This window comes from Quercus lobata, chromosome 2 (assembly GCF_001633185.2).
Source record: "Quercus lobata isolate SW786 chromosome 2, ValleyOak3.0 Primary Assembly, whole genome shotgun sequence".
In the NCBI taxonomy this organism is placed as follows: domain Eukaryota; kingdom Viridiplantae; phylum Streptophyta; class Magnoliopsida; order Fagales; family Fagaceae; genus Quercus; species Quercus lobata.
Window position 1 is genome coordinate 26547443 of NC_044905.1, and position 12048 is coordinate 26559490.

General features: G+C 36.0%; 1 protein-coding gene across 2 annotated transcripts; it reads left to right on the forward strand.

The window, feature by feature from the left end:
- The first annotated feature begins 6277 nt into the window (after positions 1-6277).
- On the forward strand, positions 6278-10695 carry LOC115975127 (trihelix transcription factor GTL1). Of its 2 annotated transcripts, none has more exons than XM_031095787.1 (3): positions 6278-7386; positions 8201-9890; positions 10009-10101. In XM_031095787.1, the coding sequence occupies exons 1-3, from the start codon at positions 7052-7054 to the stop codon at positions 10018-10020; spliced, it is 2037 nt and encodes a 678-aa protein (XP_030951647.1). In that variant the 5' UTR covers positions 6278-7051; the 3' UTR covers positions 10021-10101. The 2 variants fall into 2 exon arrangements, with proteins under 2 accessions (XP_030951647.1, XP_030951646.1); XM_031095786.1 differs by having other exon boundaries at positions 6283-7386; positions 10005-10695.
- The last annotated feature ends 1353 nt before the right edge of the window (positions 10696-12048 follow it).

Below are 12048 nucleotides of genomic sequence, written 5' to 3' on the forward strand. Positions count from 1 at the left end.
TAACCTCAGAACTATCAACCATGAAAACCCAGAAACAGAAAAAAGAGATGAATGCTAAACCCTAAAAATCAAAAGCAGCAAAAAAAAAAAAAAATCAAAAGCTTTATCGCAACCAAGAAAGAAAAGAAGTAAGAAAAAGAAAGAGAAGTGTACCTTAAAAGAGGGCGAATGTGAGAAGCACCACCACGCTACGCACCAGCTCGAAGAAGAGTTGCAAAGGGAAGTTGGAGAAGAAAACACTTAGAGCAATGATTGGAAGTTTGGAAAAAAGTGAAAGGGAAAAGTGAGGAGAGGAGAAGTTTAAAAACCAAGGCTCAAAAAACTAAAATTTAGCGAGAAACCCAAGGGTCATACAATTGGAACATTAACTCCACTAATCAGAACATGCCACGTGGCCACGACGCGTGTGGCGCCGCCACTATGCATTTAATACGGAGTGAAATCCCAAGAGTCATATACAGCCCATAGACCTTTCATCTTCCGTGATCGTCATGACACGTCACGACGACCACAGAATCTAGGGGCAGCTGATGGGATTGACGAACTCAACTTCCCTGGATGACCTTATCCAAACCAACGAGGCAGTATTGACAGATGAATTAACCAGGTGCCTCCGACGATATAAGCCACATTACTGACGAAGGTAAAGAAGCCATTCGATGCAATCAAATAAATGCCTCGGACGGTTACAGGGACAACTGTACAAACCGTTGGAAGCCCATCAAAGCTCACATCATTGACCATGAGGCGTTACCAAAAGAGGCATTAAAACCACCATAACAGCCACAACGGCTAGGGGCTACGGGAATGTATATATACAACCCTCCTAGCACTAATATGAGGTACAGAGACTCACCTAAAAGCACTCCTAGTTATTTTGACATTCTGTTATTTCCCTAAAACCTTCTTCTACTGACTTTGGCATCGGAGGCGTTGTGGCAGGCACCACACCGATGACCGTCTTAAGGGATTGCTACTTTTACTGTGACGTAAACGAGGATTGGGCTCCGTCTGGACGTGTTTGCAATTACTGACGAATTTGCACTTCATCAATTACAATTCTCAAGTTTATATTCCTTTAAAAATAAATAAATAAATAAATAACCTCAAGTTTATATGGTTGAATTTAATTAGGGAACATATTTTACATTATCTAAATAAGCTTACATAAATTTAGGCGTATAATATTAGATATAGATGTGTACCCATAGTCAAACTTTCTATAACTTGAACTCCCAAAGCCTCGGCCCATTAAGGACCTGGTTGCTTCTTTTTAGAAGTTTCTCAACAGTTAACACTCTATCGTGTTGGTCTTGAGTGTCAAAATCAAATAATTACGAGATATATTAGGACAAAGTCAAAAGTAAATAGTAATGATGATGATATTCTTTAGTGATTAGAGATTTATATGGAACCCAAATCATTTTTTTATTATTCATTATCGGCAAATCTTGCAAAACAAAGATAAATATAATAAGACTGAGAGAATTAAATGGGATCTAGAGCGTCATCAATTTTGCTAGAAATCCAACTCAGTTTTCCTATACCCAAGACCTACTGAATGCGAACTCAATGGCAAGGTCATGCGTTTAAAAGCCCAGTTTGGGCCAATAAATAGGGTGCAATGTCTATAGGAGCGGACTGATGAAGAGCTACAAGCTGGCATTTAGAGATGGGCTGCACCAAAGGGCCTAATATTCGAGAAACTCTGCACTTTCAATTTAAAACCAAGGGTAGTTAGATTGAGGTCAAGAGGTTTACTTTAAGCACACAAACTAGGCCCATTTTCCCTTTTTTTTTTTTTTTTTTTTTTTTGAGAAGGAAGACAAACAAACAACACACACAGGGAATGGGGACAAAGGCATAATATCATACAACTTACCCACTACAAAAGCAGGTAACTCTTGTAGTGTGTATGAAGGCTTTATACCTGTTTTTGAACTCACTCTTTGGCTATGTGGAACTACCCACGTATAAGTATGAGAAATTATACTATCTTCATGGACAACGTGACGGAGCCACTCTTGGACAAGGAGGGGCAATCACACCCCCCGCCCCCCCCACCCCCCCTAAATTTTTTTTTTAAAATTATTAGTATATATATATGTAATAATTTTAGCAATTTTGTTCTATAAAATCACACTTTGCCCCCTTAACAATAATATCACTAATTATTTTGAGAGTAATGCTATAGTCACAAACTTTTTTGTAATATTTTTACAAACCGTTGAAGTTGCAAATTCTTATTGGTTCATATTTGGGCCTACCACTTACATTACTTTTTTATATAACAATAACTACTAACCACATCAGCAATTTATAAAAATGGTTTTAACTCTAGCATATACTCCTTTTGAAGGCTATAAAAAATTTATAGATCTAAAATTTAAAACAAAATATACAAGTCCAGAAAAATTAGCCCAACAATAAAAATTACTAATAGCAATTTTTTTTTTAAAATTAAGTCCAATTAACTAATTTTACTCGAAACAAACAACTTGGCCCTTTAAAAAATTTTAAACAAACTAATTTTGTCCTTACCCAACAGTACTCATTAAAGACACTAAAAAAAAAAACATATGTGATTGAACAGCAAATCCAGAGGGTGGAACCACAACATGCAGTCGGCAGTAAAACCACCTCCCTTAGGGCACATTTGGTAGATTGTAACAATAATTACATAAGAATAGGAATATGTATTACAAGGAATATAAGATGTTGTAATGTAATGCTTATTACTATTCATTTGTTTGGTAACAACACAATAATAGAACTCTGAAGACAATGGAATGAAAGCATTTTAAATCAAACTTAAGAAATATTCTAGAAAATATCTTACTCATATAATTATATTTCTTAAAAAATAATATTTTTTAAATTTGAAAGAGAGATTAGTTATTTTTTAATGATTTTTTATTTTCATAATTGTTATATACAAATGGAAAGTTTGTTTATTTGGAAATATATTTATTTTAGAAATTAATACACTTACTAAGGAATAACTATTACATCTCTTTTAGAGATGAATAGTTATTAGCTAAACCATAAGAATAATTATTATATACTACAGTACCTATTACAATCTACTAAACATATGCTTAATTCCAAGTCCTAACTGCCAAAGGCCTTGTAATTGAATGGGTATCTCCTCATGCACAAAGTGTTTGGGAGTCTAGGGGGGAAAGGGTTCAAGCTGTGGGGTTAACAACATGTTATAACTATTTCTAATAAGAAAAAGTCCTAACTCCGTTCTTGCCACACAGCATGTTGTAATTATCTCTAATAAATTCCTGCCACATAGCATGTTGTAATTATCTCTAATAAAAAATTTTAAAAAAAAAGTCCTAACTCCGTTCTTGCCACAATTCCATTAAACGACTTCTATATGTTTAAAATTGTCAAGTCAATTTAAAATAAAAATAAAAAATTGATAAATTAACTTGACAATTTTAAAAAGATATAAACAGATAAGAGTCTTTTAGCCAAATAGCCTACTCCACCGTAAGTTACATATAATTTCTACTTAAATGGACAGACTAGTCTTTTAGTTATTTAAAAAAGAACAGGCGGTGCAGTCAGCAGCACTGTAATAAGAGATAACACAGGGACTTGTTCACACGTAAAATTATTAATATTATGGGAATAAAAATTATATATATAGAGGGAGTTAAATAAAACATTAAAAAAAGGGGAAGCAAGGGGCATGTGCAGTGAACTGGGCAAAGGGGTAGATGCCTGGCAGTTAGGGGTTTCAGAAATCCGGGAGAAACGCCACGCACGTTCTTACCACCACCTCATGTAAAATGGGCCCCCTGCTACAGCTGTATCAATCTGTTCTTGTCTGCCTTTCCCATCCATCCTCATTCCTCAGTGTAAAATGGATTTGGGTTTCTGACCTTCTTTCCTTTTCCTCCCAATTCTTTTTCTTTTCTTTTCTTTTTTTTTTTATAACTTTTTTGAACCCTTAATTAATTCCACTTTATTAGTTTTAATATATATATATATATATATTTATTTATTTATTAATTGTTGGATTCATCATATCTAAAAGAAAATCTTTGTTGAAACCTAAGTTTTTCATTTTTAAAAGATTATAAGGTATAGAACAACTGCTTGATTCAAAAAGATTTTTGAGAAGTTCATCATGAAAAAGAAAAATAAAAATTAATGACCACTTTTCTTAATATCTCCCCCTTACACTTTTCCAAACTCTTAAGGGGATCCTCTTCATTATAGTCCAGACTAGAAATAGTAAATGGTCTATACTTTGGGATTAAAAAATAATAATAATAACTTTTTAAAATCAACCACTCTAAATATTTCTCAAAAAAATAAAAATAAAAATCTCTTTAAATATTTGAGATATAAAACTTGTACTAAATATCATTGAATTTACATTTGAATAACCTAAACCTCACTAAACTTGTCTATTTATCTTTACCATGGTCAGGACAAATATATCAAAAATAATCGTATAGAACATATTAGTTTTCATAAATTTTTTAACAGAGAAAAAAAAAAACTTATTTTTAGGATTGGTTTGGGTTTGAAAACCCACTAAACACAAGATTGACAATAAATAATTTATTTATATATATAAAAAAAAAGTACTTGACAATATTTGAAAATTAATCCCTTTTGTATCATCTCGTAATCCTAATCACTTGATCCGAGACATGGGGAGAAATAAGAAAATTTTGCTTATGTGACATAAAATGTATACAGTACAATAAAAAAATAAAAAATAAAAACTTGATAGACAATTCATAGTTTTTTTTTTTTTTTTTTTGATGAAATAGACAATTCATAGTTGATTGTAAAGATTAAAGAATTAGGAAAGTGACTTTAGTGGAAGGAGAGTACGTAATAAAAATGTGTGAATCGTACAAAAACCCACAATTGCCGAATTTAATAGGGGCCGATCCGGTAGCCACAGATGATTGAGATTATTCGTTTGGTTTACCTCGGCATAAAAGAGGTGGTAATACGGAATTTAAGACGCCCCAATCACATGGAACTTATTTAAGCATGTCAGGCGGAGATGGGGCCGACACGACAACCCCAACTTTGTTAAAACTTAAAACTAAACTAAAGTCACCTCATCTCTTCTGACACCACCACTGAGCACTGATCCAGCCAGCGCTGCCTAGGCTAAGCCAAGCCCTCCTCAACCAACCAAACACAAACACCCAGCTGAGCTCACTGTTATGCGGCTTATGCATATATGGGATTAGAGTTGTTCTCCACTACAAACAAACTTATAATTTTTGTCGTAATTCTTCTACGCTACAAATTGTTACTCACTCAGTTTTACATGATTTATTATATTTTCTCCACCAATCAGCCACTTGAAGTTATACTTTTTTTTGTAGTGTTAGATTTTTGGGTTTTCTTTAGCGCATATGTTGAGAAATTATTTAAGTAAATTTTTTTTATAGAAAAATGAAAAAGTGATTATACATTAATTAAATTCTAGATTTTATTTTATGAGATGATTGAAAATATTATTGAAGCGATAAGTGAAATTCAAAAAGTTAGTTTTATTATCTTTACCTTCTATAAAGCTAATAAAAAATCTAACATAAAGCAAAATGATTTGATATAAAGATATTTCAAGATCTTATCAACACTACCCTATTATTATATGAAATAAAAATAATTCATGAGTTTTCATTTCAAGTGTGGTGGGTTTTAGTAGTAATATTAATTAATAATTATAAATAAAAAATAGTAGTTGTTGTAGATCTAAGCATTTGGCCTATCTATTTTGGGTTACATTTTAACTCTGGTTAAGTTGGAGCGTAGACATATTCTGATTCGCCTGGGCTTCAATCCTCGAGTTTGTTCCGACTGAAGAAGTGCGTAGTTTAAAGAAAAAAAAAATTGGAGTTTGAACTTGATAAAAGAAAGAAAAGGAAAAAAGAATCTGTTGTGTGTCCCTTGAGAGAAGGGGGGCAATACTTTGCTGCTGTCAGTTCTGAAACAGTTAAAACATAGTCCAATAACGAGATGCCACGTAGAACAAAATGGAGTGTTAGTCAATTTACTAGAACATGATTGAAGATGGGGTGGCACTGGATTTTTATTTCCGAATGATGGGTACTCGTGAGTGTGTGACGGATTGTTTGCCATATCCTTTTTCACAAGTTTTATTTTTATTATTATTTTATATAATAAAAAATAAAAAATAAAGTAGATATATGTTGGTAAATGGTTTTAACAATTATTAGCTGCAAAGTGAGAGCTGCTGACAACACAGCATCCAGTTGGTTTTATCATTTTCTCTTTCTCTCTCTCTCTTAATCATCATAATCCTTAATATCGTCATCTCCATTCATTTCTCTCTGTCTCTGTCTCTCTCTCTCTGTGTCTCTCTCTACATTTATCTCTTTCTTTCTTTCTTTCTTTCCCCCACAGCCCATTCTCTCCTTTCTTTTCTCAGTCAATTTTGCAGGGGCAGGGGCAGGACAGTGCAGTGCTAGTTGATGATGATGATGATTATGCCCGTCTGCTTATCTTCACTTTCTTCTTTACTGCTTGCTTCTTTTTCCTTAAATCTTATTTTATTTGGTTCCAAATTAGAGTAAAATAAACAAAGGAATAAAGATCAAATCTGAAGGCCAGCACTAACTCATAGAAATTCACTTTCTGGCTTTCTTTTCTTTCCAGTTGTCGACTCTCTTCTTCTTTTTCCATTCTTAACATCGATCCCACAATCTTCATCTTTCACCAAAACTTCTCTTTTGCTCTCTCTCTCTCTCTCTCTCTCTCTCTCTCTCTCTCTTACCTCCAGCAACATTACGAGTAACTGAGTGAGTAAATGAATAAGCTTAGGGAAGAAGCGAAAGTGAGAAGAAGATCCAGTTGATCATTTTGTGGCTGCTGCGACTGGTGCTAGAATTATATATATATATATATATATATATATATATATTAGAATTTGGAAAGCAAGGTGCAAGGCGCACAAGTGGAGGAGCTAGCTAGCTAGCTGGGTGTTGAAAAATTAAAGAGGCAACAAGGAGGTGGAGGGTCTAATAAAGCTCAGTACTAAATGAGTGCTGCTGGAGCTAACCCGAACCCGATGGGTATGGAGAGCAGCGAGCAAGGTGGTGGTGGTGGTCAGCTAGTAGTAGAAGCGGCTTCTCCTATCAGCAGCAGACCTCCTGCCTCAGCCTCAGCCCCAGTTAATTTGGATGAACTGATGCCTTTACAAGGTGATGAAGTTGGGGATGAGGCCGATCGAGCAGGAGGAGCAGCCGGTGGCGTTGGCGGTGGTAATCGGTGGCCTCGTCAAGAGACTTTAGCACTTCTCAGAATTAGGTCGGAGATGGACGCTGTTTTCCGTGATGCCACTCTCAAGGGCCCTCTCTGGGAAGATGTTTCTAGGTACCCTTTTTTTATTTTTTTTTTATTTTTATTTATTATTATTATTTCATTTCAACTTTATTTCAACCTTCTTCTTATCTTCCTTTCTTCATTTCCATTTTCCAGACAAGTTTATTTATTTCATTTTAAGAAAATAGAAAAAAAAAAAAAAATCCTTTTCTTCATTAAAACGCATTGTCTTCCGGAGCTTACATTGAAAGCTTTATTAATGGTATTAGTTTTTAGTAATGATGGACTCATGAGAGCTAGCAAATTTTTTTTTTTCTCAAGATCCCTCTTTGTCTCTAACACACACGCCCCACTCTCATTTTGCACACAATATGCACATGGCTTCTTATCTCTTTCCCTCACAATTCACGAGCTAGCTGTTAGGATCCTTCTCTCTCTCTCTTTAATTTTTAATTTTTTTTTTTTTTTTTATGAGCGGCCCAGATCCACTGCATGTATACCACCCAATCCCCCTTTAGACACACTAAACTTTCCTCTTATCTATATTATTTTCCTATTTTCAATCGGAAATTGAAAATCCCAAGAAGAATTCTTCTTTTACTTTTATTTTTTTTATTAGTTTTAAAATAGTTAATATAATTGGAAACAAAAAAACAGTAAACTTGTCGCTCTCTCTCTCTCTTCCCTCATTCTTTATGTATGGAGTTCACCTTTTTACCTTTGATAAACCAACTAGATTATCAAATTCAGTGTGGGTTTTGTTTCTTAGTCTTCAGATATGATTTTGTATAATTGTGAAATTGATGATACTCTAGAATTTGATGGAATGCGTTTATTTTATGTAAAAACTGGGGTTGGTGCGCAGGAAGCTAGCGGAGCTGGGATACAAAAGGAATGCCAAGAAATGCAAGGAAAAATTCGAGAACGTTCACAAGTATTACAAGCGAACAAAAGAAGGGCGAGCCGGTCGTCAAGATGGGAAAAGCTACAAGTTCTTCAGCGAGCTTGAGGCTCTCCATAGCTCATCACCTGCCAGTAGCAGTGCCGCCACCACCAGCAATAACCCCTCACCTTTCCTCATATCCCCGCCACCCGCGACGACTACTACCAACCCAGCTGTTGTTTCCAGTACAGCTGGGATAGGCATCATCAGCAACCCTATGCCAATCTCTTCTGTCAGAGTTACCCAAGCTCCTCCTCCTACTATCGGAATATTTCCTGCCAATCCGAGTGCATCAACAGCAGCAGCAGCGATGACTGCACCTGTGGTGTCTGTACAACCACCAGCAGCTGCAGTAGTAAGAACAACCACCCAGCTGCCCACTGGTATCAGCTTTTCATCTAATAGTTCGTCCTCTTCTCTGGGCACCAATGACGATGACGATGATGAGGAGAGCCTAGAACTAGAAGGGGAGCCATCTAACGTAGGTAGCAGCCGCAAACGTAAACGGGGGTCATCATCAAGCAGTGGCACCCGTAGGATGATGCAATTCTTTGAGAATCTAATGAAACAGGTAATGCACAAGCAAGAAGTGATGCAACAAAGATTTCTGGAAGCCATTGAGAAAAGAGAGCAAGACAGGATGATAAGAGACGAAGCTTGGAAGAGGCAGGAGATGGCTAGGCTTGCCCGTGAGCACGAGGTCATGGCTCAGGACCGAGCTATCTCCGCTTCTAGGGATGCCGCCATTGTTACTTTTCTACAAAAGATTACTGGCCAGACCATACAATTACCTACACCTGCACCACCTCCAAGTTTTCCTGCTGCCCCAACACCGCAAGCCCCTATCCCCTCGCAGACTCCAGCGCCAGCTCCAGCGCCAACGCCAACGCCAACGCCGCCACCATCACAGTCACAACAACAGCAACAAGTTCACCAACATTCTCAAAACTTCTCCCAAGTAGTGATGGCTGTGCCAGAACAACAGGTACCCCCACAGGCACGGGACATTATTATGAGTGGTGGAGGAGGGAGCTTTGAAGCAACATCATCCTCGAGATGGCCCAAGGTAGAAGTTCTTGCACTTATAAAGTTGAGGAGTGGGCTTGAACAAAGGTACCAAGAAGCAGGGCCCAAGGGTCCACTTTGGGAAGAAATTTCAGCTGGGATGCACAGGATGGGTTACAAGAGGAATCCGAAGAGATGCAAGGAAAAATGGGAAAACATCAATAAGTACTACAAAAAGGTGAAGGAAAGCAACAAGAAACGCCCCGAAGATGCCAAAACCTGTCCTTACTTTCACGAACTAGATGCCCTTTACCGGAAAAAGATACTTGGCGGCGGCTCTACCAGTGGTGGCGGCGGCACCAGCACTACTTTTGTTAACCAAAATATGCCACAACAACAACAAGAGACCATCAAACAAGATACAAGTGATGCCCCAGCAGCAGCAATTATGCCAACTCCACAAACGCAACAACAACCACTCGCTGCTACCACTGCATCTGAAAACAAAAATGGAGCTAGTACACATGTACAGGCCCAGACCCAGTCAAGCAATGTAGGTTTGCCAGAAGATCTCTTTGGAGAAGGAATTGGAGGGGCATCCAAGAAGGTAAACTCAATCCCTATAGTTTAATTATTTACTTTTAAGAATTAAAATAGTATTGGCATTATATAGGCTCTTCCAAGAGAAATATGCTGATTCTTGTTTTACTGAAATTTGAAGCCAGAAGACATTGTGAAGGAGTTAATGGAGCAGCAGGAGCATCAACGTCAGCAACAATTAATAGTAGAAGACTATGACAAAATTGAGGAAGCTGAAAGCGACAATATGGATGATCAAGAGGAAGAAGAAGAAGAAGAGGACGAGGATGAAGATGATGAGAATGAAGAATTAGAAGTGGGAAGCAAAATGAGCTATAAGATAGAATTTCAGAGACAGAATACAGGGTCCTCTAATGGGGGAGGAAATGGACCTCCCTCATTTTTGGCCTTGGTTCAATAGTCCTTGCCCTTGCAGCCATGATTTCGTACCCAGTTAAGTCAAGTCAGGTCAGGTCAGGTCCTCGCCAAAACTGTACCATAAATGTATGTACGTGTTTAGAAGCTCGAGAAGATACCTAGCTAGCTAGCTAACGTCTGTGTTGAAATCCTCATTATGATAACCTTAATTCCTCCTCCTCCTCCTTTCAGTGTCAGGAAAAGAAAAAAATATATTATTTTCCTATCCAATTCTTTCTGACTCCTATGATCACTAGCTAACATCTTCTGCTACTTGTCCGGTACCTTGAGTTAGAATATACATGTGTACGTTAATTAAGGTGGGAAATCTTTGGATGGCAATGCAGTCACTTCACTTGTACTAGATTTTTCTAATTTATTGATTTGTTGGTGAATAAACCGTTTCAAAGGTAAAACGGGAGGAATGGATTATTGAATTGAGACAGAGAAATAAGCTTGCCCGGTAGCAGCAGCAACATCATGAGAGAAACACACGAGCAAGGAGATAAGGTAGTTTTGAAAGAAGCACATGTTGTACTTTCAGGTTTTCATTTCATTTTATTTTTATTTATTTATTTATTCTTAATTTTTAAGCTTTTCTTTCTTTCTTTCTTTCTTCTTCTTGATTTGGATGAAGAAAGAAACTGGGGGTATCCAGAAATTTGTCCTTCATATTCAAATTGTAATAATATTACTACCATTTTCCATTTCCTATAATATTTTTATGTTAATTAATTTCATCCTCACCTCCTCCTACACCTAATTTCCAATATATAGTTGGCTTCTAACGGGGCTACACTAATCTTACTAATTTTTTGTTCGTAAGAAAATTTAAAGCCTATCAATTTTTTGTTAAAATAAAATTGTTAAAAAATTATTACTAATTTTATTACAAAACAAATGGACTTGGATACTGCGATGCTGATGAAACGAAAATTTTCATTTTTCTTGGATACTGTGATCCTCCAAATTGATACCTGAGAGAGAGCAAATTCGCTAGACATTTCAATTTGTGTAGGATTTAAATATCCATAACCTCTTATTCTTTCATCCAAAGCAATGACCCTATTCACAGGAGGGAGAGCTGTGTTCAATCCACAATGATTAATGAAGGATTTTGCCTGGGCAAGGCTATCCCATAGTGTAAATTATAATTACCAATTGACAGGAAGAAGAAGAAGAAGAAGAAGGGGAGAAAGTGTTCTTTTTATCACTCTTAAATGAGTTATTAATGAGATGGGGTCACATGTAGGGAGCAAGAGAAATCGTGTAATAAATATAATCAATAAAAAAAATATATTGAAAAGGCATTAAAAAAAAATTAGGGTTTAACTCTTAGCTCAAATCTCTTATATCTATGATTTTACCCCAAATATAACCAAGCCATTAAGAAATAATCATAAAATTTTATTCTAAAAAAAGTTATTGAATCCTGATCTAAATACTATACTCATGTGTAATTTCACGTGTAAGATGAAGGGGCAAAACTAGGATTTTGAAATTGGAGGATCAAATTAGAGGAAAAATTATTTATAATTAAAGATTATAGGGATATATTTGTTGTGAGTGATGTTAGGTTTACTAGCTATAAGTTTTACCGCATGATTTTTTAGAACACACACGAAAATAATAATAGTGTTTTAAATCGGGTTTATAATACACATAACCAGAGTACAACTACAAAAAAGCCTAACATTTGTAGCTATTATTATTTTCGTATGTGTTCTAATAAGTATTACTATTTACTAAAAAAAAAAAAAGTTTTACTG

What these genes read in the sequence shown, in the direction of transcription:
- LOC115975127 (XM_031095786.1), top strand. Translation starts at nt 7,052, where the DNA reads ATGAGTGCTGCTGGAGCTAACCCGAACCCGATGGGTATGGAGAGCAGC. An exon ending in CTCTGGGAAGATGTTTCTAG is followed by an intron (nt 7,387 to 8,200) that starts GTACCCTTTTTT and finishes GTTGGTGCGCAG; the next exon opens with GAAGCTAGCGGAGCTGGGAT. An exon ending in TTGGAGGGGCATCCAAGAAG is followed by an intron (nt 9,891 to 10,004) that starts GTAAACTCAATC and finishes TGAAATTTGAAG; the next exon opens with CCAGAAGACATTGTGAAGGA.